The sequence below is a fragment of the Mobula birostris genome, chromosome 10, assembly GCF_030028105.1.
Source record: "Mobula birostris isolate sMobBir1 chromosome 10, sMobBir1.hap1, whole genome shotgun sequence".
NCBI lineage: Eukaryota > Metazoa > Chordata > Chondrichthyes > Myliobatiformes > Myliobatidae > Mobula > Mobula birostris.
The window spans coordinates 90,837,158-90,864,791 of NC_092379.1; the positions used below are offsets into that span (position 1 = coordinate 90,837,158).

Sequence of the window (27,634 nt, forward strand, 5' to 3'; positions counted from 1 at the left end):
ACTCGTAGCTTGATGGCACAGTGAATGAGGAGATTTATCTCATACAGCAGAGTTGACAGTATGTAATGGAACAGAATAAGGAACCATTATCTAAGTTAGCAGTCATTGTTGCTGACACAATGAGAAAGCGTCCTCATAGTAGGTTCCTGGTATAGATTCATCTTAAATTCTGGAGTGCAATATTTCATCCACTTAGAACCATAGGTACACACAAGTTATGTATGTGGCAATATCCTGCCCCATGAAGTGGTTCCATCAGTGTAAGAAAGAATACTGTGTGGAATTTTCAAACCCAGCCCTGCAACAACTACTGCATTTAAGGAGAGAGGGAAGGTCAGATCTCTGTGTGTTGAAACATTCACTACCTACATAAAATATTAAAGAAGAATCACATCCAATGTAAAGATTGAGTTAATTCAGTAAAAATTCTCCCAAGAATTTTGCAGGAAGAATATAGGCGACTGAAATGGAAGCACGAAGAAGCAGCGTTGTCCTCCTCTGTACAGGACAGGTCACCCAGCTCCCCTCTGAGCTCTCAGGACACAGAGCTTCTTGCTGAGGCACGGTTGCTCCGACAGCATAAATCCCGACTGGAGACCAGGATGCAGATCTTGGAAGATCACAATAAACAACTGGAATCTCAACTCGGGAGACTCCGGGAGCTGTTACTACAGGTAAGAGAAGCCAGACAGGTAGGAAATCGCATGTGCAAAACTTACCAGTGCAACTGTACAGTAAGATCCTTCCCCACAAATGGGCAATTATTTTATTGGGATGGGATATAATAAGTAACTCATAGATACTGTAGCATCTTTCACTTTTTTGCAGACTGATAATGAATATTCTGTTTGCATCTTTGCAGTCTTGTTTTCTCTTCAACGAAGAGCAGCTTGGCACTTTGGACACTAAAGGTCAAAATGATACAAATCATTTTGACCAACCGTGCATATATAAAATCCAAATTGCAAACTCTATCAAAGAGCATCTTTTTTTATCACTAACCAAAAGTAATAATAAGGTATTTGATCTTATCCTTGTTTCCCTAGAATTGAAGATCTATATAAAAAAATAGATAGTCTTAGGAACATAGAAACATAGAAAACCTACAGTACAATACAGGCCCTTCAGCCCACAAAGCTGTACCGAACATGTCCCTACCTTAGAACTACCTAGGCTTTATCCATAGCCCTCTATTCTTCTAAGCTCCGTCTAGCCATCCAGGAGTCTCTTAAAAGACCCTATCGTATCTGCCTCCACTACCGCCACCGGCAGCCCATTCCATGCACTCACCACTCTCTGCTTAAAAAACTTACCACGACATCTCCTCTGTACCTACTACAAAAAAGCACCTTACAACTATGACCTCTCATGTCAGCCATTTCAGCTCTGGGAAAAAGCCTCTGACTATCCACATGATCAATGCCTCTCATTATCTTGTACATCTCTATCAGGTCACCTCTCATCCTCCATCACTCCAAGGAGAAAAGGCCGAGTTCACTCAACCTATTCTCATAAGACATGCTCCCCAATCAAGGCAACATCCTTGTAAATCTCCTCTGCAGCCTTTCTATGGTTTCCACGTCCTTCCTGGAGTGAGGCGACCAGAACTGAGCACTGTACTCCAAGTGGGGTCTGACCAGGGTCCTATATAGCTGCAACATTACCTCTCAGCTCTTAAACTCAATCCCACGATTGATGAAGCCCAAAGCACCATATACCTTCTTAACCACAGAGTCAACCTGCATAGCAGCTTTGAGTGTCCTATGGACTCGGACCCGAAGATCCCTCTGATCCTCCACTCTGCCAAGAGTCTTACCATTAATGCTATATTCTGCCATCATATTTGATTGTGATTATAAAACAACTTTAATAGGGGAATTATTTTGTTACCTTTCAACGACTTAAAAATAAAATTTGGGTCACCCTAATGCTCTTTGTGGAAGTGCCATAAATATTGAATTTTGAGAACTATTATTAGTTCTCGCTATATATCAGGAGCCCTATAGATCGAATGCAAAACTTAGACTCCTTGCTGTGCTCTCTGCAGACAGATCTTAGAAAGTTATAAAACAACTGACATTCTTCCAGCTACATTGGACCATTGCCATTAAATGAATGGATGGTGCAGTGATGGGGTGATGGATGACTGCTCCCAGCAAGTCAGATGGACCTGGATGGACTGGTGAAAAACAATGCCTTCCAGGGGCATGTTCTTTTGCAAAGGATTAGTAGAAACCTTCAAATGTTATAGGCAGATACTTCCAGCAGAGCATTTACAGGGAGATCTCTGTAAAAAGTAATTTCACATGAACAAGTACCCATCCCTGCAATGCTTGCTTCTATGGGGTGAAATGAAACGAGACCAAGTCTCCTCTGCTTGAGAATGAAGGTTCAGTGACCTCTCTAATGTAGTGAGCAGCAGCAACCTGTGAAGTGTGTCAGAGATCTGCAGCTTGCAATGATCCTAAGGCTAGAAAAATGAGAATGAAATCCACACACAAAGCACTTCAGGCATATGTATGAGGCTGCATTCGTCTCCAGAGGTCAAAATAACAAAAAATGCAGTTCAACCATTGACCTCTTAGATAATATGCTTTCAGGGGATACTGGAATATTCTGTGACAAAATAAGGATTTTTTTCAGACAAATAAGGTTGAAAATTTTGCTATACTTTCTTGTTGCTCCCCTGGTTCTTCTATTAGTAGAACTTCTACATTGGGGAGAAAGCCACTGAAAATCATGCTAACGTCAGAAGCTGAAGAGGTGCTGAGGCACCCAGAAATGGTTGCATTTTTCCCCAAGTTTAGACATATTTTTAACTGTAAAACTCTGTTTTCTTTGAAATGAAGCAAAGAGGTTTCTAAGGCTTAAGTGTCTTTCTCAGAATGAATTAGACTATTATAAAGTCAACTACTTTTGAAGTGTTGTCATTCTTGTAACTGGGGCAAAGCAGCGACCAGTTCAGAGATAGAATGCACCTAGTAATTGCAGCAAAATGAATTGGCCCTTCAAGATGCCAAATAAGAAAGCAGGGTAACCCCTGCTCTTCACCAAAATAGAGTCTGGAATCTTCAACATCCACTTGACAGGGTAATGAAGGGCTGTTCTTAGCATGTCTCCTGATATGCAGCACCTGCTGAGGTGCAGCACCACACAGTATTGCACTGAAGAATCAGCTCACATTGTCTAACCTGTCTCTGCAGAGGCATTTGAATGCATTCTCAGCACACCTGAGCAGCCTCTAAAAGCTTCTCTCATTAAAGCTCTGCAGCAAAAGTGAAGATCTGTGAAGTTGTCTCAGAAGCGTTCAAAATTAATTTAAAAATTAAATTTAGCACTAAAACACAGAATATTGATTAGTTGAGCACTGACAGGAGCGGAGCCAATCCTGGAGTTCTGCAAAACCCTCTGTTAAAATGACATAGAAAGTATAAATCTACTACTTCCCCAACAATGAGCAGGAAATAGTTTGACGAATTTTTAATCTAATCGATTTTGATGGCTTTGATTGTGTGAATGTAAGTGAATGACATTTGCAGAAGTCTGAAAATAACCTTTGGTTTTTCTTCTCTGGGTTGTAAGTTAGATGAGAGTGATCAGTGGTGATACTGGCATGGGTCACACTGACTCCCGCATCTTACATCAATCCCACCTCAGGCCTGACTCTTCATCAGGCCCTGCTGGAGCGACCTGGAGTAGGATCAAGAAATTACTCTGGAGAGCCACAAAATCCATGACAGAACTAAAACCCACTTCTAACCAAAAATTACTTTTGAATGAAGAAGGAATCCAAATAGGGAGATACGGTAACTTGTATTCAGCATACTTTATAACTCCATTGAGAGACTTTGTAATTAATAGTTCAGCACAAGGTTTCACAAGACAGCAACATTTATCAAAATTTCAAGACCAGTGATCAGCATGATTTAACTTTTCACCAGGGACTCTGAATCATAAAATTTACTCACTGTTTAATAGATATATTAGTGACATAGAGTGGAGGAAAATCAATACCGCAACAACCTTAGTTTATAATGCAGTAGCCGGCCATCTAGTTTGCACACCATCAATCCTCACTGAGGTAACTAATTAGAATATCAACATTAGGCAAACAAGTATTGGAAAACAGCCCCATGCATCACTGGTGACTTTGCTGATCAATATATTGAGTGCCAGAGTCTACACTGCTTCATTAATCATATAAATAATTTACTGTAATATTTTCAGATTGTAAGCAATAAGCCCCTCATGACTCTCTCATTGTGTTTTACTCCATCAGAGCCTTTCTGTGCTATATACCATCTATGTATAGCAGATAACTCTGGTTTTTAGTTCTCCTTGCTGTTGAAGCTTCTGTGCAATCCATGAGTTCACAAATGTAATGTAGTGTGTGTGAATCTTTGTGAGCGTCTATATGAATCCTGGATTTCTGGAATCAATGTGCTGCTCTCAAATTATACGTCTTCTCTCCCTTGACTATGCATTATTTAAAGCACAAAGCTATTGAGTGTTACGTTCCAAGGCTGCCTTCTGCTATAAACGTTCAAAAAACAAATTAGTTCCGGAAGATCAATGCAGTGACAATTAGACTAATAGGCACAAGGTACATCTTCATTAGAGTGACATTTAAAAGGGTTCCACTTGAAATTTTAACCGTGTAATTCATAAAATACATGTGTTTCCCTACTTCCCCCTCCCCTTCCAATCCACCCTACTGTAATTATACAGACTGTCTCCCCATATGGCCCATATCTCTTATATCAGGACAACATTTATTGTTATCAAAATCCAGCCATAATTCTGATTTCAGAAGAATGAATAGGGTCAGTGTGAGGTAAAGCAACATTGTTCTACTCTGAACCATGTCAACCGACCCCAGGTTAGGTGCACTGACTTGTGGTCGTAGAGAAGATGAAGATTCATTTGTCAATGACGGCCCCTCAGAATAAGGTCATTGAATCAAAATCCAGTTTGTTGAAGTAGGGTATAAACAAAGAAATCTGGAGTAGTGCAATACACTGGGAAATCTTGTCATTTTTAGCCCCTTAACTCTACCAAGGCTCAGCTAAATCATTCTCAGTTAGATGTAAGATCAAGAAGAAATTGTAAATAGTCTTAAAATTGGATTTCTATGTTACAAGGTACCTGAAGTTACAAGGCCTAGAGCCACTAAGGAATAGCAAATAAAACAAAATTGTGTTTGTTTAGTGTCATACTTAATGCTAAATGAGACTATCAACCTGCCATGCTGTGACAATTTTTCAGTGGATATTTTGGAATGTTTTCTGTAATCAGAAAATCACTGATTACTTCCTCAGAGGTCGATGCCTGATAGTATTTCAATATTCTTGTTATCTTACACTTATTAAATAAGGACATCTATACTATTGTGTAATTTTAACTGAACATGAAATTCCTTACAATATTCCCTAAACAGATTTCCTACAAAAACATCTGCATTTGACATTCAGACAAAAATAATTCCTCGTGTTCTTAGAAAATATTCACAAGATAAATGTTGTTGTGTTACTGGCAAGTAGGCATTTCGAACACACAAAGAACTATACGTACAAACATGCACATGTAGACTCGTGTGCATATATGATATTTAATTCACATTACTCCCATTGCTGTCTTGAACTGTCTTCTTTTGTTACATCAAACAATGCTGTTCTCTTTTCTTAATCACTGAATTCAGGTTATGTTGAATTCAATACTTTTAGCATATTCCTTATTCCACAAGAGCATTTCAAAACCACAGAATATCAGATCTCCTGTGACTCTTACTTTTTGCTAAGCATTAACTCTTCCTTTACCTCATCTTTTTTTCCTGACCTTTTCAGCCTTGCTGCATTGGCCTATATGGGTTCTTAATAACTTTTCATCAAAATGTGAGGTTAATCCAAATGAATGACCCACCTGATCTTGCTACGATCTCCAACATACATGATGCGAGAGCGGTCATGCCTTCTGCTAATTTTGGCTCACTTCTATTGCCCACCGCAGCTTATCAGCTATTCTATCTGTCCATTAAAATCCGGAATCATGAAAGGATAATCCTAAACACAGCGCCATATACAATGCATCAGAGTTCCATCAATAAATGTAAATTTCAATAGGTATTACTTAAACATGGGGCTTCCAATCCTGGAATGCACAATCTTTTGGCAGGGCAAGGGTTAGGGAGACTTTAACAATATTGAGAACGTTCAGTTGGTAAATTCACAAAAGAAGCAAAAATAAATGAAAAAGTACCTGGCATTCTAGCCAGATTTCTTGGAAACTCAGGACAACCCCAACTCCTTAAAAGGATGATCCTTTGACATAATCATAATAGTATCTAATAGGTCAGCCTCCAATATGTAAGGAAAATTTCTTAAATATTTTTGTAAAAAATATCTAACTTGAAGGTATTGCAGGAAGTGTGAGTATGAAAGAGAATATTTATCAATTAATTGTTCAAAAGACATCAATCTATCTTCTTTAAATAAATCCAAAAAAGAATTAATACGTTTATTTTTCCAAAGTAAAAAAATTGGATCACTCAAGGAAGGCTTAAAAAAGTAATTTCAGTAAATTAAACTAAAAAGTTTAAATTTTTTAAGATTAAAAAAATTGCAGAACTGGAGCCAAATTTGTAAAGAATACTTAATCACAAGATATAGGTTTAAGTTAACAACTTTACCTAATTGCATAGGTAAAGGAGCTCCCAATAACAAGGTTAAATAAAACTGTTTTACAACTTTCAGTTCCAGGTCTACCCAAATTGGCCGATCACTCTTATCAACCCAGTACAACCAAAAAGACGTATATCGCACATTAACAGCCCAATAATACATTCTAAAATTAGGCAAAGCAAGACCTCCATCCTTTTTCAATTTTTGTAAATGACATTTACTAATTCTTGGTCTTTTATTATTCCAAATAAAAGATAAAATAATAGAATCAATCCGATCAAAAAACTTCCTAGTCAATAAAACAGGAATATTCTGAAATAAATATAAAAATTTTGGTAGAATCATCATTTTAACTATATGAATACGACCAACAAGTGAAAATGTAAGCGGACTCCATCTACTAAATAAATACTTCATAGAGTCTACTAAGGGAACAAAATTAGCTTTATAAAGATCCTTATATTTTTTAGTAATTATAATACCTAAATATCTAAAAGAGTCTGAAACTTTAAAAGGAGTATTATCATATATAGAGACAGAATTATTTAAAGGAAACAATTCATTTTTACTAAAATTTATTTTATATCCCGAAAAAAACCTCCAAATTCATTAAATAATTTTAGAAATGGATTCGTCAGGGTTAGATATCCTTTGGCATAATCAGGAATTTACATGAAAGTGGGTATTCTATCAAATGTGCACAATTGGGCTTTTATTCAAATAGGTCAGGATCCACTATTCTAAAGCATTAGAACTAAATTATAACATTCTTTCGTCATATTAGTACAAGTTTGGATCACCCTCATATCTAACAGTAACATACCTTTTCAACTATAATCTGAAAATAGAAGGCTGAACAGAAGTGTGTTGAAATGCAAAGGTGAGATTGGATATTGCAGTAGAGGAAGCTTACAAACTTTGCTGATGTTCAAGGATTTGCAAGTTAATTTATATATGGAGAGTCATAGAAAACTACAGCCCTTTGGCCCATCTAGTCCATGCCAAACCATGTAAGCTGCCTAGTTCCATCGACCGACACCTGGACATTGCCCTCCATTCCCCTAGGATCCTCACACAAATCCAATCTTCTCTTATACATTGAAATCGAAATCGCATCCACCACTTGCACAAGCAGCACGTTCCAAACTCTCACCATCCCATGAGTGAAGACGTTTCCCCTCATGATTCCCTTAAGCATTTCAGCTTTACCCCTTAACCAATGATCTCTTGTTGTAGTCTCACCCAACCTCAGTGGAAAAAGTTTGTTTGCAATTACCCCATCTATACTCCATATAATTTTGTACACCTCCATAAAATCTCCCAAGCTTCTACATTCTGGGAAATAAAGTCCAAACCTATTCAATCTTTCTGTATAACTCAGGTCCTCTAGTCTAGGCAACATGCTTGAAAATTTTCTCTGAACTCTTTCAATCTTATTTATATCTTTCCTGTAAGTAGGTGACCAAAACTGCACACAATACTCCAAATTAGGCCTCAAAACAACTTCAAAATAACATCCCTACTCCTGTACTTAACACTTTAATCTATGAAAGCCAATGTGCCAAAAGCTTTCTTTATGACCCTATCTACCTGTGACACCACTTTCAAAGATTTTTGGACTTGTATTCCCTGATCCCTATGTTCTACCACCCTTCTTAGTGCCTGACCATTCACTGTGTAAGACCCGCCCTGGTTCGCCCTCCCAAAGTACAACACCTCACACTTGTCTGCATTAAATTCCATCTGCCATTTTTCAGCCCATTTTTCCAGCTGGTCCAGATCCCACTGCAAGCTCTGATAGTCTTCCTCACTGTCCACTACACCCCCAGTCTTGGTGTCATTGAAAATTTGCTGATCCAGTTTACCACATGATCATCCTAATTGTTGATATAGATGACAAACAACAAAAGACCCAGCACCAATCCCTACGGCACTTCACTAGTCATAGTCCTCCAGTCAGTGAGGCAACCATCTACTATCACTCTCTGGCTTCTCCCACAAAGCTAATGTCTTACCCAACTTACTACCTCATCTTCAATGCCAAACGACTGAACCTTCTTGACCAACCTCCCACGTGGGATCATTCGAAGGGTCAAATGGTCTACTTCTGCACCTATTGTCTATTGTCAAATGCCTTGCTGAAGTCCATGTAGATACCATTCACTGCCTTGCCTTCATCAACTTTCCTGGTAACATCCTCAAAAAGAATCTGTAAGATTGATTAGACATAACAACCATGCACAAAACCATGCTGACTGTCCCTAATCAGCCCCTGTCAATCCAAATACTCATATATCCAGTCCTTTAACATACCTTCCAATAACTTTCCCACTACTCACCAACCTATAAATTCATAGTTCATTCTTAGAGGTTTTCTTAAACAGTGGAACAACATTAGTATCCTCAATCCTCCGGTACGTCACCTGTTGCTAAGGATGATTTAAACATCTCAGCTAGGGCCCCAGCATTTTCTGCATTTGTCTCCCACAGGGTTCAAGAGAACACCTTGTCCGGCTCTGGGAATTTGTCCACCCTGAGTTGTATCAAGACAGCAAACACCTCCTCCTCTGTAATCAGTATAGGGTCCAGGAACGTGCTGCTGTTTTGCCTCGGTTCCATAGACTCTGTGTCCATCTCCCGAATAAATGCAAATGTAAAAAATCCATTTAAGATCTCCACCATTTGTTTTGGCTGCATGCATAGGTTACCATTCTGATCTTCCAGAGGACCAATTGTGATCCTTTTGGTCTTAACATATCTGTAGAAGCCCTCAGGATTTTCTTTCATTTTGTCTACTAATGCAACCCCATGCCTTCTCTTAGCCCTCCTGATTTATTTCTTAAGTATTCTCTTGCATTTCTTATACTCCTCAAGTACCTCATATGTTCCTACCTCCCTCTATTTGCTCTGCCCCTCCCTTTTTTCTTAGCCAGGGCCTCAAAATCTCTTGAAAGCCAAGGATACCTGAACCTGTTATCCTTGCCTTTTATTCTGACAGACACAGATTAGCTTCGTACTCACAAATTTTCACTTTTATAGGCTTCCCACATCTTTGCCAGAAAACAGTCTGTCCCTGTCCACACTTACCAGATCGTTTCTGATATCACCAAAATTGGCCTTTCTGCAATTTAGAAACTCAACCCAAGGACTAGTCCTATCTTTTTCCATAATTAATAGCATTATGATCATGAGAAGCAAACTGTTCCTCTACACAAACTTCTGTCACCTGTCCTGTCTTGGTTCCTAATAGGAGATCAAGTATTGCACACTCTCTCATTGGGACAATTATGTACAAGTTAAGGAACCTTTCCTGAATGCTTTTGACAAACTCTATCCTTCCTAATCCTTTTTACAGTTTGGGAGTCCCTGTTAATATCATCTACTATCAGAACCTTATGTTCCCTGCAACAGTCTGTGATCTCTCTACAAATTTGTTCCTCTAGATCCCGCAGACTATTGAGTGGTCTATAATATAGCCCCATTAACATGATCATACCTTTTTTATTCCTCAGTTCCACTCATAAAGTCTCACTAGACGAGTTCTCCAGTCTTTCCTGACTGAGCACTGCCATGGGCATTTTCCTGACAAGTAATGTCACCCCTCCTCCTTTAATCCCTCCTGCTCTATCACGTCAAAAACAACAGAACCCCGGAATATTGAGCTGCCAGATCTGTCTTCCTGCAACCAAGACTCACTTATGGCTACAATATCATAATTCCATATGTTGATCCATGCCCTGAGCTCATCTGTCTTTCCTGCAATACTACTTGCATTAAAATATATTCAACTCAGAACATTAGCCCCACCGTGCTCGACCTATTGCTTCCCGACTTTGTCTGAGGTCTTAACAACATCTGTCACCATTACCACTCTACTATTTGTTCTGGCACCCTGGTTTCCATTCATCCAGTTTAACTACCCCCGTGCAGTACTGGCAAACCATCACGCTGGAAGAGAGCCCAATGATCCAAAAATCTGACGCCCTCCCTACTACATCAACTCCTATGGCATGTGTTAAATTGCATAATCTTCCTATTTCTACCCTCATTAGCATGTGGCATGGGGAGCAATCCTGAGACCACAAACCTGGAGGTCCTGTCCTTTAACTTAGCACCTAACTCCCATGTGGCCAAGTGGTTAATGCATTGGACTAGTGACCTGAAGGTCGTGAGTTCGAGCCCCAGCCGAGGGAACGTGTTCTGTCCTTGAGCAAGGCACTTAATCACACATTGCTCTGTGACGACACTGGTGCCAAGCTGTATGGGTCCTAATGCCCTTCCCTTGGACAACATTGGTGTCATGGAGAGGGGAGACTTGCAGCATGGGCAACTGCTGGTCTTCCATACAACCTTGCCCAGGCCTGCACCCTGAAGGGTGAAGACTTTCCAGGCGCAGATCCATGGTCTCGCAAGACTAACCCCCTGAACTTTCTTTGCAGAACCACATCCCTCCTCCTGCCTACGTCATTGGTACGTATATGGCCCACACCCTTTAACTGCTCATTCTCCCACTTAAGAATGGTGAGGACCCTATTCGAGATGTGTCGGACCCTGGCACCCAGGAGGCAACATACCATCTGGGAACCTCATTCTCGGCCTCAGAACCTCCTTTCTGTTTTCCAAACTAACAAATCCCCAATCACCACAGCTCGCCTCTTTTCCTCCCCCGCCTCCCCAAATCACTTCCCATCTGAGTGACACAGAGCCAAACTCAGTGCCAGAGACCTGACCGCTGTGACTTTCCTCTGTCAGGTCAGTCCACCAACAATATCCAAAGTTGTATACCTGGTATACCAAAGTGGGATGACCACAGGGGTATTCTGAATGAGCTGTTTAACCACTTTCACCCTCCTGACTGTCACCCCTGTCACCCAGTTTCCTATGTCTTGCACCTTGGGTGTAACTACCTTGCTATATGTCTTGTCTATCACACCCTCAGCCTCACGAATGATCCAGAATTCATCCAGTTCCAGCTCCTTAATGGAGACTGTTAGAAGCTGCAGCTTCTCACAGGTGAAGTTGTCAAGGACACTGAAGGTCTCCCTGCCTTCCCACATCCCAAAAAGGGAGCTTTCCACTATCCTGCCTGGCATCCCTACTGCTCTAACTGTGCAATTATAGAGAAGGAAACAACAAATGAACTTAAATATACATACACCAACTGCTTTTTGCCTTCCCTCACTCAAGCCTCTCCTTAATGAAGACCCAAGAAGCTGAATCCTCAAAAGCTCCACTCGAACACTGCCCATTCCAACAAAACCTGCTCCATTTCCCCTGACTTATTTGAATTTTTTGGTCTATTGTACCAAGAGCGGCACCTTAATCAGTGTCCTTCAGCACTTAAGGCCACAGCAATGTAATCCCCTTTTCTCCAACAGGAACAAATCTCTTATTTTTTTAAATGACTCTTTAAACTTATTACTAAATCTGAAAATTGTGTTCATTCCTGTATACTGAATTCACTCCAATACACAAAAAGCATCTTGAAAGTAAGATACAGATTTTCAGAAAGTATTCCAATTGGCATGAATCAGGAGCTGGATTTGCATTTTTATTCTTTAATTTTGCTCCGATAAATTTAAATAACTTCATGTTCCCTGTCAATTCTCTTATGATTAATCAAGCTCAACTTCTTCTCATGGCTGGGGATTTTGTATTTTAGAGCCTCCTTGCTCTGTCCAATAACATTTCAAATCACATCAATATCCCTTGAAGGTAAAACACTCAGTGTCAGAATGTTCCTTGTGTACCAAAGCTTCTGTTAGGGTGTGTAGTTTGCTGCCCTCTGGTGGTTGCCTAGTTTGTTTGACGTGAAACTTAGAGGTTAAGGGACATCTGCCAAAGACTGGCTTTGCATCTTTGTTACAAGCAATTTCCTTTCCTGCTTTGGGATACACTAACAGTTGCCCCATTTTCATACCGGCGCTGAGAATATTCAACGTAATTAAAGAATAATGTAAAACGAAGGGTTGCTTCAGTGAGCAGAGCAAAGTGAAAACATTCCACCCTCAACTCCTGTATGCAAGAACATGTGTGAATCTTTATCAGTAAGGTTTTGCCCATCAGTTCCATTGACTCTGCTTCTTTCCTCCCCCACCAATTCCACTCCCAAGAACACCTCTAACACCTCACCCCTTTTCCTAAGCACCCAGTCCTGAACCAGTATTTCTGTCCTGCCTTTGCAAGGCCTCCTGTCCTGGGTTCTCTTTTTAACACCTCCTTAACACCCTTCTTACTTGAGTGCTGTTTACCCTGGTTTCCACATGATCTGACATTTTGGACGTTGTTATGAAGGGGCTGGTTATGAATAAGAAGGTTTGGTTACAGTTGTATCAGATGTGCAGGCTACAACTGGGATACTGCCCACACTATTGATCTCCTTATCTTAATAAACAAAGTGCATATTAGTTTTGGAGACAGTCCAAGATTCACCAGGCTAATTTGTAGACTAAAAGGGTTATGGTATCTAGATATGCCAGGCAATTTAAAGCCTTATTTCTTGGGCTTTGAAAGAATGAGTAGTGACCTTATTCAAATACAGTATATTGGATCCTAAGGGATGCTGGCAGAGTCGATGCTGAGATATTTTTCATAGTGGGAGAGTGATAAACAAAGGGCCACAGTTACAAAATAAAGATCCAGTCATTTGAGCATGAGGCATGTAGAAATTTCTTCTCTCGGAGTGTGGTGTATCTCTGGAATTTCCTGCCCATGAGAGTGGAGGAGGCCGGCCTTATATATATTTAAACTTCAGAGAGATAAATATTTCAAAGTTTGACAGCGAAGAGTTATAGAGAAATGGCACAGAAGCTATGGCCAGTAAAGGTCATCTATGACCATATTAAACGTTAGACAGACTTGAGTGGCCTGCCTGCTCCTATTTATTTTGTATAAACAACCTCCCTCATATATTCACCTGCTTTTCAGATCTATCATCATCGTCTCTCTTCAAAAAGCATACCCTTGATCCCCTTGTCTCTAAAAGCTGCCAGCTGTATGCCAACTTGCATATACAAGTGAATTAATGCCTTCAATGAATGGCAGATGAAATTATTTCATAGGATTATGTTGAGTGTTTGTATAATAATATTCACTCAGTTGTTTGTGTACCATGTCCAAATTTTCTGTTAAGGTTTATGTTGTAGAATATCAGTAAGTGGTAAAGAATTTTTTAGTTTCATACTCTGAGTTATGAACCATCCTTTCCTCTGTCTCTTTTGGCCAACATTCAAGTAATTGCTTGACACAGTCAAATTACAGAATGATTGGAATGAATCTTTTGATGACAGTATGTCTCTTATCCATTGGTAGCCACAACAAGAAACTGATAAAAATGGATCACCGACCTCTTCTGCTTCCTCAGTTTCCCAAAATCCTGATACCAACCAGCAAGAAAAAAGTGATGGAAGCAGCCCAAATTCAGAGAAAACAGGTGAGAGTATTGTGTGAAAAATACTGTACTGCCATATAACAGTATTGCTTACAGGACGAAAGAAATTATTTTTCCGTCTGTTGTTTTATTCTCTTTAGGTTTCTTGTATGCACTATCCTTGTTTAAAATTCAGAAATAATAGGTTAGTTCTATTCTAAACAACAGAATAACAAATGTAACTTGATCATATTAAGTGATTACATAGCATCACTGTTATGTGTATGTGTAAGTCCACCAATAAACAGGAAGTGAATAAACAGGAAGTGAATAAACAGGAAGTGAAGCATACGCTGTGACTTTGATGCATTCTTGTATCAGACATTGCTGTTTACTTCAGAGTTACTGCCTTCAATAACGAATGTTATATTAATGTCTTGACCTCTATTATTTCCTTATGTAAGCAGTAATACGAAAGAGCTTGCAGGCACTACAGTCACCAACAATAATGTCTAATCCTATAAATCTGTTCTATTACATGATAATCAAGAATAGATTAGAAAAATGGTAAGGCAACCATTTGATTATAAGTAAGTACTTTGTTCTAGAAGGAGAAAGAGAGGAATTCATAGCCTCGAGTCTTGTCTGTTATTCAATTAGATCTGTAGCAGACCTATGGTAAATCTCAGGTCCATTCACCCAACCTTTCTCCAGACTCTTTGATGCCTTAATTTAACTAAATCTAGCAGTTTCAAAATGGCATTTTAACTAACATCTACAAACTTTGCTGAAGAGATTTGCACTATTTGTAGTGAACAAAAGTTCTTTATTTCACATCTTAAAATATATGAAAGGTCATTTCACTTTCGTGTGGATTTCTCCTATCAGAGAATACAGCTCTTTATCTAACCAATTGAATCTTCATTTTAAAGATATCGGTTGGATTTGAGGAGAAATTGTGTTACATTCTGGAATGAAGATTTATCTGAATCTCCTTATTTCCATAGTTAATTCATAACAAATTAAGATAAGCCTGGTGGTAGCTATCAACAGAGAATGGAGCAAACTTGTTGCACAAGGCCACAGCTATTTTGAAATGCATGTTGTACTTGGATATGCAAGGGACGGTAGATGTTGGAATCTGGAGCAACACGCAAAGTGCCGGAGAAACTCAGCATATCAGGCAGCGTCTATGGAGTGAAATAAATAATTGACATTTTGGGTGGAGAGCTTCAGGAGCCTTAGCCCAAAATATCAACTGTCCCTTCCCTTCATTGATGTCGAGATACCTGACGAGTTCTGTCAGCACTTTGTGTGCTGTCTGTTGTTCTTTGCCAGCTCCAAAAGGGCAGCATTGTTGATCAGCTCCCACCCTGAACTAAAAGAGGTAAGCCAATCTGTGGGACACTAATGCCTGGGGAAATATCAGAGAGGCTGATGGCAACACGGATACTTTTTGTGTGGCCTTTTCATCCCAGCACCATCAACTAAACAAGATAAGCATTTTCTGTGAGTCTGCGTGAATGACCTTCAGGAGAAACCTCAAATCTTCTTTTAAATCCTAGCTCTGTTCATCATTCTAGTTCTTATTGCCCAGATTTATTGTGATGATAAAATTTATCATCACCTGCCAGGAAACTAATCAGTTTTCATCTCTGTGCTGTTTATTTTTTCATAGGTGGAACAGACAGTCAATGTATTTCCCAAGATATGGTGCTGCATTTGGAAGATGTAATGGAAAAGCTTAGAAACTCATTTCCTTCCCCCAAAGGTAAGTCCCTCTCCTCTGCGTAAGTATATTTAACAAAGGAGGGACATGTATGAAGTTATAGGAGAGCCATAACTTAACGGCTTACGATGGTTATCTAAGGAGACAAGATAGTCTGACTTCAGAGGGTGGGAAGATGTTGGAGTCCATTATTAGGGATGAGATTTCAGGGTACTTGGAGGCATATGATAAAACAGGCCATAGTCAGCATGGTTTCCTCAAAGGAAAATCTTGGCTGACAAAGCCATTGGAATTCTTTGAAGAAATAACAAGCAGGATAGGCAAAGAAGAATCAGTTGACTTGGATTTTCAGAAGCCTTTGACACGGTGCCATACATGAAGCTGCTTAACAAGCTACGAGCCCATGGTATTACAGGAAAGATTCTGGCATGGATAAATCAGTGGCTTATTGGCAGGAGGCAAAGTGTGGAAACAAAGTGTGGGAGCCTTTTCTGGCTGTCTACCAGTGACTAGTGTTTTTCCACAGGAGTCTGTGTTGGGATCAATTTTTTTTACATTATATCTCAACGATTTGAATGATGGAATTGATGGCTTGTAAAGTTTGCAGGTGATATGAAGATAGCTGGAGGAGCAGGTAGTTTTGAGGAAGTAGCGAGGCTACAAAAGGACAGACAAAGTGCACTGCCCTCCTCTCTTTGCACCAATGCCAACTACACCATCAAACCTGCTGACAAGGATAGTGCTGTTGTCATCTGCCAGACTGACTTCTACCTTGCTGTGCCAGATGGCAGCTGTCAGACGTCTCCTCAGACTTACCCCTTGAAGGGACTCCTTGCTAAGGAGAACCAGGGCATTGTCCCACACACCATCACCAACCTCACGGACTTTAGAGATCTCCTGTACACTGTCATAAACCTCATTGTTCCTGTACGCTTCCTTCCTCATCACCATTCAGAGCCCCAAACTGTCCTTCCAGGTGAGGTGATGACCGTTCACCGTTCACCTACAAACCTTCTGGACTCACCTATTGTTTCCTGTATTCTGATACAACCTCCTCTGTATTGGTAAAACCCAACACAGATTGGGGGACTGCTTTGTTGAGCATCTGTACTCTGTCTACTGAAAAAGGCTGGACCTAGCTATTACTATCCATTTTAATTCTACTTCCCATTCCCATGTTGATGCCAGTTTATGGCCTCCTCTACCATGATGAGGCCAAGCTCAAGGAGCAACATTCCATCTGGGTAGCCTTCAACCTGACAGCATGAACATCAATTTCTCTCATTTCCAGTATTTGTCCCCCCATCTCTCTTTTTCTATTCCTCATTCTGTTTCCACTCTCACCCCTTCTCCCCTCCTCACCTGCCCACCACTTCCCTCCGGTTCCCCTCCTCATTCCCTTTCTCCCATGGTCTGCTGTCCTCTCCTGTTAGATTATTTTTTTTCTTCAACCCTTTACCTCTTGCACCTATCACTTCCCAGCTTCTTACATCATTCCCCCTCCCCCACCCACCCCCCCACCTTCCCACTCACCCGGGTTCACCTGTCACCTGCCAGTTTTGTACTCTTCCCCCTCCTCCCACCTTCTTATTCTGGCTTCTTCTTCCTTTCCTGCCCTGCCCGTCATGATGAGGGGCCTTCGCCCAAAATGATGACTGTTTATTCATCTCCACAAGGGCCGTCCCACCCAACGACTTCCTCCAGCATTTTGTGAACGTTGCTCATATTTTTCAAATTGTGCTCCACCTGCCATTTCTCACCCACTCACTTAGCCTATCCATAGCTTCTTGAAGGTTTTTCCTCCTGTAATTACAGTCCCACTTGATTTAGTACCATCCATAAACTTGCAACTATGGCTCTTCACCTCCGCTGCCAGATTGTCGATGATGATGATGAATAGCTGGGGCTCAAACACCAAATACCAATGCCAAACTGAAAGCCAGAAACAGCATTCTGACGTCAGTATCCTTGTTTTGTAGGTGTGTCAGGTGCTAAGGCACTTGTTGTAGAGCGGTTCTGTTGATAAGCATGTTGCTGAGCGTCCAGTGTGGCAGGAAAGGAGTTTGTGATATGTGCCATTCAGAGCACTTTACGGTGATTGGCATCAGTGTCACTGGGCAGTAGTTGTTTAGCTCTGAAGGTGTAGAGTTCTTTGGTACAGGGAATGATGGTGGCTGCTTTGAAGCATGCTGGGACAGCAGCCTGAATGTGTGAAGATGTCCATGAAGACGCCAGTGAGCTGGTGTGCACACATCCTGAGTACTCGGCCTGGGACGTTGTCTCGCCCAGCTGCCCCTCGGGGATGAACTCTCTGCAGAGTCCTCACGTCTGCAGCTGTTACAGACAGTGACTGCTCACCTGGGAGGGGAGCGGCTTTCATGGCCAGCGTTATAGAAATCGACAGCACATTACATGCTCTTCGGCCCACAATGTTGTGCTGACCATGTAACTACTCCAGAAGCTGCCTAGAGTTTCCCTACAGCATAGCCCTCCATGTACCTATCTAAGAGTTGCTTGGAAGACCCTATTGATTCTGCCTCTACCACCATTGCTGGCAGTGCGTTCCATGCACCCACCACTGTTGCATGCCTCGAAGCGTGCATAGAAGTTGTTTAGCGCATCGGGGAGAAGAGGGATTAGTGGTACACTCGCCACCGTTCTTCTTTTCACAGTCAGTTGTGCCCTTGATACCAAGCCACATATGCCAGGGATCATTATCGGACAGGTGTTCCTGAATATTTGGAGTGTAGGCGGTCACGTCCAAGATGCGGTTTCTCCTGGCTGTTCTGAGCGCTGTTGTGCCACCAAACCTGAAGGCAGCATCCCGGGATTAGGGAGGGAACGCAATTCAGTGTTCAGCCAGGGCTGCTGGTCGGACCGTGAGGTGACTGCTCTTGAAGCACTAACATCGTCTACACACTGAGTGATGTCACCAAACGCAGATGAGAATATTCCTCAAGGTCTGAGTCTTCTTCGTTTGAGGTGGCCTCCTTGAACATCTGCCAGTTAAGCTGTCCAAAGCCATCCAGAAGCTCAGAGATTGCCTCATTAGGTTTCTCCATTATAAGCAGAGGGAAAAAAGGTACTTTGAATCTTCCCTTTGGGTTGATCATTGCACTTATGAAGTGTGAATGTTATTTGCTACTTTACAGCCCATTTGACTGTTCAGGTTTTGTAAACTGCAAAGGAATCCGGCGCATTATATCAAAGTTGCCCTGTACTTGGTTTTGAAAAATATTTGAGAGACGAGATCATGTGAGTGATATTTTTCATCTTCAATATGATTTTTGGAGATATTCAAAACTATTCCAATATAGTTCCCAAGGAAATCTAAAAGAAGAGGCAATAAGAGCAAAATTTTCAAGAGAGATTTGTTACTCTTCTCTTCCTTTTTTCCATTTTTTCTTTCAGGTGAATCTGCCAATCACTTAAGGAAAAGACAGAAATGATGGAAGGCATTTGAATGAATCCCTTGCTGGAACTGGCTCACCTTCACAGAACCTCAGATGTTAAAGCATAACCCCAGTACCGGGTCTCACCATTTTGGTTCTGCAAGCTCTGAAGGAGATACAGAGGACTTGGATTTAATGGTATCTCAATTATCCAATTAACACCTAATCTATTTGAGTCCAGTATTCCAGAACATCCAACTCTGAGACAACCAAAGCAAAGAAAGATAATTGTCTTTTATTTCTTGAGTCACCTAAAAGCCACTTACAGTCCTAATATAAACATGACCTTATAGTTGAAGTTGCTAATGAGATAATATTTCAACAGTACAAGTGGGAATTGTTGAACAGGGAATATTTTGGGGAAATGTGTGAGGCAACAGGATATGTTGTTGATATTGAATAAGTTAGACAATTTTATCTAGAATTTATGATTCACAATTTGATGTATGAACACAAAGGTGTAATAATTTTCATTATGCAGTTTGAAGTTGAAGTTAGTATTTCCTGATGTTCACAGAATTACTATTCATTTGTGAAGCATCTAGTCCAATATATAAGATTTCAGATCTGACCTGGGAATAAACATAGGTAAAGATTTTGGCAGAAGTACCTGAGTGGATTTTCTATTCTGGAAACCATCAAATGGGGAAGTTAATAAATATAATTAAAGCAGAAGTTGATGGGTTCTTGGTTAGCTGGGACATCAAAGATTACCGGGAGAAGGCAGGAGAATGGGGTTGAGAGGGATAATAAATCAGCCTTGATGAAATGGCGGAACAGATTCGACCAGGCCGGTTGTCTAACTCTGTTCCTATGTCTTATGGTCTAATGATCTAAATGACTAGGGCAGAATCTAAATTGAGAGCAGGTTTGATGAGAAAAGTTGTAGAAGGCTTTCAATAAAAAGTTAAAGATTTCATTCATCAGTTTAAAAGTATATTCATAAAACTCTAAATGTATCAAAAAGAATACATTCTAGTTGTGAGATCTCATTTCCAAAGGATGAAATATGAAAAAGAACACTAACTGTAATTTCAACACTTGAAAATGTACTTAATAATTTATTGCAACAAGCTCCTAAATTCATTACTGAGCTTACAGTATTTAGAAAAGAGAGCTTCTACTTCTTTGTACCTGGTCATAAAAAAAGAGTATTGATCTTGGTGTTCAGGAATTAAAGTATCCTTAAGTTTGAAAGGTAGGATGTGTCTTTGGGATGCAACAACATTAATAAAGTGCATTTGTGAGTATAGTGAGAAAAGAAATTTCAAGGCACCTTTCTGCTGAATATGGTACCACAGATTAGAATTTTCCCTTTGGATTTTGAATTGGTAACAGAATATTGAATGTTATCTTTCGAATACAAGGTGCAGAGCAACCTCAAGGAAGCACATCATGTGGCAGGGTTGTTTTAGGGGATATAAAATTAAAGATATAATGTACCTTTGGGGTTTAGAAGGGATTATGCATTAAACAGATTAGAAAGTAGCTTCTGGAATCTTGTAATGTGTGGACCTAAGTGACGTCTTTGGATTTTTGCAGAACAGATAAAAATGTTCCTTAAACGTAATTGACAGTATAGTCACGACCTCTTCAGGATAAAATGGAATTATATTTCAAATGATGCAATCTGGAGTGTTAAAGCAAGTAAAGTTTGATGCTATCCTTGGAAAAATAGAAATTATATTTGGAACATTGCAAAATCAAGCTCAAAGATATATCAAGGGTCAGAAGGTGGCTTTGAAATATTCTGAAACTGAAAGGTTAGGATAGACTGAAATAAGTTTTTGGCATATCATAAAACTAAACAGAATGATCTTGGCTGAATATTAGAAGGGTCCTATGCTTTGAGAATTATAAAATAAAAATAAAACTGAATTGTTCTTTAGTACGTTGTGAGATGGGAGGTTGAAGGTGTTTGAACGTCGAGCACTGAGTTTACAGACTGTCTTTCAAAATCTGTAGGACTGAAGTTTGAAAGATATTTTTTGAGATGCTATAAAGCCGAAGTTTAAAAGTGTTTTTATGTACACAGCAGGATGTAAAATAGAATAGAAGGAGCTTTGAGATGTTACATTTTGAAAGATTAAGAGGTTCTTAAGAAGGTGCTGGGACAATGTTAAAATGTGATTTGAGATGTCACGGGATGGAAGATTAGAAATTGCACTTGGGACATTATGACATGAAAATGCTAATATGTGTTTGGGATCTTTATTATACACGTATCCATGTGATGGAATTTTTCTAAAAGCCTGTGATTGTGTTTCAGTAAAAGCCTCAAGTAAAACACATAAAAATTAAGCACACAATAATTTTCAGGATACCTATGATCTACCAGATGATTCATGTTTGAAATATCCTGAGTGCTATGCAACATTTTCAATCCGAAAATGTGAAATCAGACAGAATAAAACCTCTCCTTTCTGACTTGAGCTGCTTACAAAACAAAAAAAAATCACTTGCTGGTGAGGAATTTTCCAAAGCTGTGTGGCTGAGATTCCACCGCAGATAGAATATCAATGAATTTACATTGTGTGCAATATTGGCTTTAGATGTGGAAATTGCGATGCCAAAAATGTGTTATTCTTCTTGTAAGACCAGGAACATGAGGAAACAATTAACGTAACAATTTCTTTTCCTTTTCTATTGTAATTATTTGTGCTGAACAAACTTTGAACATGTTTTCTTACGCTGTGAAATTACCAAATATGAGATATTTCACTCAATGATCCTCAAAATAATATTTAATATCTTTTTGTCAGCATTAATAATTTAACAAATATTTCTTATTCAGCAAATTTCAATTTAAATCAACGAGCCAAATTTCAGTGAGGAGATGGTCTCAGCTTAAGCATTGAGATGGATCCACTCTAGCACTGACCTAACCACAGTTTGAATGATCTGGTGTAAGCACCAAAATCACAATGTGAAGAATGAGTTCCCACAGCAACTACGTATGTGTCGAGCCACTAATAATGTGGTTGACTTTCCACAGTGTGTGGCCTAATGAGGAGAATACCTAATCCCCAGTGCCCTACCAACTGTTTCTCTTGGGCTTTTTGTGAGAAAATCTAAATATGTTACACTCAGCTTTTGGGAGTCTGGTTCAACTCCCTTCTACAATGCTCAGGTACCAGAAGGACTTGGTGTGGAGGAGTTGACAGGCACTAACCCTGTCTGCTCTTTCAGCAGTAGCATTTCTGGAGCTGGATGGAGGTCCTGTCCTCACAGGGGCAGAATCCACTGAATTCTCACCCTTCCTCAACAATCCCACTGCAGTTTCAGCTGAAATATCCTAAAATGGGCAATAGATGTCTACCCCAAATATCTCAAACCTCATGCATGAAACGCATTTAGGATGGAGAAGCTACCAACTCATGCAACTATATACAGCTAAACCTTGGTTTCCTCAGCAGTGAATACTATTGATTAAAATGTCATTGTAGTTCTGTTGCATGTGAATCACATCTTATCCTCCCCACTTTGTTTTCTGTCCTTTCACTTCAATTAGATTTGCCAACCATCCCCTTTCAGAACTCATAGTATATTTGGAATTCCCGTGAATTGGTTTACCTGGTTGGCCACCACATCACACAACTTAGATGGAGTGTTGGTGATAATCCTGGCAGGCCATTTTCTGCAGATACTGGTTTAATACTGGTACTGTCAAAGGCTCCTCCTAGCCAATGAAAGGGCTCATATCTGCAGTTGACATAGGCACATGCCACCTATGCCATATAGCCATTTTCTTCCAAGATTGTGATTGTCTGTGATTCCTTTCTGAAACATTTAATTTCTCCCAATAAAAACGTCTTCAGTTTTCTTCTAGGATTAATGGTCATCCAGTTCTAATCATCTTTTTGAATGGGCCATTTGAAAATTTTCTAAAGTACAACCTGAAAAATAGATTCACATTTTTAAGAGAAGTTTATTTTTAATGCTTAATTTATCTTCATTATTAATAAGTAACTTTCAGAACTCAAACCATCATTACAAAACTGACCCACCTCTACCTGGTCATTTCTGTCTGAAATGCGACTTGGATAAAAAGAGATCTGTCACTTGCTGGTGCTTGCATTGGTCAAAATTTAACATTAATTAGAAGGAATATGCCTTATTTGCATTTAGTTCTAACAAGCTTTGTCTGCCTCTGCGGCTACTTGTACGTGTGGAGAAAACGTCAGGAAGGAGAGCTAAGAAAGGAAACCGTCTTTTGTATTATTACTTTTTTTTTAATTAATCAACTCAATGTACAGCTTTTAAAAAATTATATAAATAAATCCTTTTTCCAATGCCTTATGATCTCAATGTTTACTTTGTATTCAATCTTTTTTTATTAAAGGATTTTTTCTTAGAAAGAAGAGACCACTATATCAAGATATATAAAGAAAACAAGAGGGAGAGAGTAGATATTGGACCACTTGAAAATAACACAGGAGAGGTTGTAATGGGGGGGGTGGGGGCAAGGAACTGACAGATGAACTAAGAAGTATTTTGCATCAGTCTTCACTGTGGAGGACACTAGCAGTATGCTAGAGGTTCGAGAGTGTCAGGGAGCAGAAGTGAGTGCAGTTGCTATTACTAGCGAGAAGCTGCTTGGGAAGCTGAAAGGTCTGAAGGTAGATAAGTCACCTGGATCTGATGGAATACACCAAGAGTTCTGAAAGAAGTAGCTGAAGAGATCTTGGAAGCATTAATAATGATCTTTCAAGAATCAGTTGATACTGGAATGGTTCTAGAGGACTGAAAAAGTGCAAATGTCACTCCACTCTTCAAGAAGGGACAGAGGCAGAAGAAAGAAATTAAGAGACCAGTTAGCCTGACTTCAATGTTTGGAAAGATGTCGGAGTCGATTGTTAAGGGTGAGGTCTCAGGGTACTTGGAGCCACATGATAAAATAGGCCAAATTCTGTAAGGTTTCCTTAACTAAAAACTTTGCCTGACAAATCTGTTGCAATTCGTTGAGAAAATAACAAGCATGATAGGCAAAGGAGAATTGGTTGATGTTATATACTTGGATTTTTGGAAGGATCTTGACACGGTGCTGCTCATGAGGCTGCTAAGCAAAATAAAGCCTCTTGGTATTGCAGGAAAAATACTAGAATGTATAGACTGTTGGCTAATTGCCAGGAGGCAAAGATTGGGAATAAAGGGAGCCTTTTCTGATTGGTTGCTGGTAACTAGTGGTGTTCTGCACGGCTCTGTGTTGGGACTGATTATTTACGTTGGATGATACAAAGATAGGTTAAGGGGCAAGTAGTGTTGAGGAGGCAAGGAGGCTGCAGAAGGACTTAGACAGATTGGGAGAGTGGGCAAAGATGCAAATGGAAGTGTAAGTGTCAGGAAGTGTATAGTCATAGAAGGAATAAAAGTGTGAACTATTTTCTAAACAGAGAGAACATTCAAAAATCTGAGGTGCAAAGGGACATGGGAGTGCTCGTGCAGGATTTCTCTAAAGTTTAATTTGCAGGTTGAGTCTGTGGTGAGGAAGACAAAGGCAATGTTAGCATTCACTTTAAGAGGGCTAGACTATAAAAATAAGGATGTAATGCTGAGGCTTTATAAGATACAGGTAAGGCCTCACTTAGAGTATTGTGAACAAGTTTTGAACTCCTTATCTAAGATAGGACATGTTGACACTGGAGAGGGTTCAAAGGAGGTTCACGTAAATGATCTAGGAATGAAAGTATTACCATATGAGGACCGATGGTTGTCTTCAGAAGAACGAGGGGGGATGTTATCGAAACCTATTGAATGTTGAGAGGTTGAATGTTGAATGCTGAGAGTGGACATGAAGAGGACGTTTCCTATAGTGGAAGAGTCTAGGATGACACAACCTCAGAACAGAGGGGTGTCCTTTTAGAACAGAGATGAGGAAGACTTTCTTTGACAGAGTGTAGTGAATCTGTGGAATTCATTGCTACAGAAGGCTGTGGAGACCACGTCACTGGGTCAGATATTGATAGGTTCTTGATTAGTCAGGGCATGAAAGGTAGGTGAATGCTGGATGACACTGTACTCTGGTTGAAGATATGATTATCAATATAATGTCCTCAGAATAGAATGAAGAGAGAGAACTAGAGAAGGTTTCTTTATTCATCAAACTGGACTGTGCTGATGGCTTGAAAACACTTTAATAGAGAGCCAACAGCTGTGTCAGAGTTAATCCACTCCTGCCCTGCAGAAATACAGAACATTATGAAGTTCTGGTGAAGGTGAAACCTAGTCCTAGACACTACAGCACAGAAACAGGCCCTTCGGCCTATCTTGTCCATGCTGAAATATTAATCTGCCTAGTCCCAACAACCTGCACTAGATCATAGCCCTACATAACCCTCCCACCCTTGTACTTGCCCAAAATGTTGAAATCAAACCTGCATCCACCCTCTCATTCCATACTCTAACCAGCCTATGAGTGAAGTTCCTCCACATGTTTCCCTTAAACCACAACATTTACTTCTAGTCTCACTCAACATCAGTAGAAAAAGCCTGCTTGCATTTACCCTGTCTAAACCCCTCATAATTTTGTATGCCTCTATCAAATCTCCATTCATCCTTCTATGCTCTGAGGAATAATGCTCTAACCTATTCAACCTTCCCCTATAACTGAGGTCCTTAAGTCCTGGCAACAACCTTGTAAATTTTCTCTGCACTTTTTCAATCTCATTGACATTTTAACTGTAGGTAGGCGACCAAAACCTGTACACAATACTCCAAGTAAGGCCTCACCAATCTCTTATACAACTTTGACATATCATCCCAGCTTCTGTACTTTGATTTATGAAGGCCTATATGACAAAATCTTTCTTTATGACCGTCTACTTATGACACCACTTTCAAAGAATTATGGGTCTGTATTGCCTGAAGCTTCTGTCTGACCACACTCCTCAGTGCCCTATTGCTAACAGTGTAAGTCTTACCCTGGTTTGTACTCCCAAGATGCAACACTTCACACTTGTCTCCATTAACCTCCACCTGACATTCTTCAACCCATTTTTCCAGCTGTTTCAGATCCCACTGCAAGCTTTGATAGTCTTCTTCACTATCTACTACATCCCTAATCTTGGGATCATCTGCAAATTTGTTGATCTAGTTTTACCACATAATAAAACCATAAGATATAGGAAAAGAATTAGGCCATTTGGCCCATCAAGTCTGCTCTGCCATTTCATCATGGCTGATCCAATTTTCCTCTCAGTCCCAGTCTCCTACCTTCTCCCCGTATCTCTTCATACCCTGACTAATCAAGAATCTATCAACCTCTGCCTGAAATATACCCAATGACTTGGCCTCCACAGCAGCCTCTGGCAAAAAAGTTCTGTAGATTCACCACTCCCTATCTAAAGAAATTTCTCGTCACCATTCCAAAAGGATACCCTTCTATTCTGAGGCTGTGTTTTCTGGTCCTAGACTTGCCCAGCATAGAAAACATCCTCTCCACATCCATAGAAACGTAGAAACATAGAAAACGTACAGAACAATACAGGCTCTTCGGCCCACAAAGTTTTACCGAACATGTCCCTACCTTAGAAATTACTAACCTTACCTATAGCCCTCTATTTTTCTAAGCTCCATGTACATATCCAAAAGTCTCTTAAAAGACCCTATCGTATCCACCTCCTCCACCGTTGCTGGCAGCCCATTCCACACACTCAACACTCTGAGTAAAAAATGTACCCCTGACATCTCCCCTGTATCTACCCCCCCAGCACCTTAAACCTGTGTCCTCTTGTGGCAACCAATTCAGCCTTGGGAAAAAGCCTCTGACTATCCATATGATCAATGCCTCTCATCATCTTATACACCTCTATCAGGTCGCCTCTCATCCTCCGTCACCCCAAGGAGAAAAGGCCGAGTTCACTCAACCTATTCTCATAAGGCATGCTCCTCAATCCAGGCAACATCCTTGTAAATCTCCTCTGCACCCTTTCTATGGCTTCCACATCCTTCCTGTAGTGAGGCCACTAGAACTGAGCACAGTACTCCAAGTGGGGTCTGACCAGGGTCCTATATCGCTGCAACGTTACCTCTCAGCTCCTAAACTCAATCCCATGATTGATGAAGGCCAATGCACCGTATGCTTTCTTAACCACAGAGTCAACCTGCACAGTTGCTTTGAGTGTCCTATGGACTCGTACCCCTCTGATCCTCCACATTGCCAAGAGTCTTACCACTAATACTATATTCTGCCATCATATTTGACCCACCAAAATGAACCACTTCACACTTATCTGGGTTGAACTCCATCTGTCACTTCTCAGCCCAGTTTTGCATCCTCGCGGTAACATCTGACAGACCCCCACACTATCCACAACTCCTCCAACCTTTGTGTCATCAGCAAACTTACTAACCCATCCTTCCACTTCCTTATCCAGGTAATTTATAAAAATTGCGAAGAGTAAGGGTC

At 40.2% G+C, this 27,634-nt stretch overlaps 1 protein-coding gene across 5 annotated transcripts in view; it reads left to right on the forward strand.

Moving 5' to 3' along the window:
• The window catches only part of drp2 (dystrophin related protein 2), a 123,166-nt gene extending 99,661 nt beyond the window's left edge, over positions 1-23,505 (forward strand). For 3 of the 5 annotated variants that reach the window (XM_072270544.1, XM_072270545.1, XM_072270547.1), the window contains exons 20-23: positions 437-674; positions 13,989-14,109; positions 15,725-15,817; positions 19,187-23,504. In XM_072270544.1, coding sequence (XP_072126645.1) covers positions 437-674; positions 13,989-14,109; positions 15,725-15,817; positions 19,187-19,224 — 490 coding nt within the window. In that variant the 3' untranslated portion in view covers positions 19,225-23,504. Of the gene's footprint in view, positions 1-436; positions 675-13,988; positions 14,110-15,724; positions 15,818-19,186 lie in introns of all 5 variants that reach the window. The other 2 variants (XM_072270548.1, XM_072270549.1) reach the window with 1 other exon arrangement.
• Positions 23,506-27,634: the final 4,129 nt, after the last annotated feature.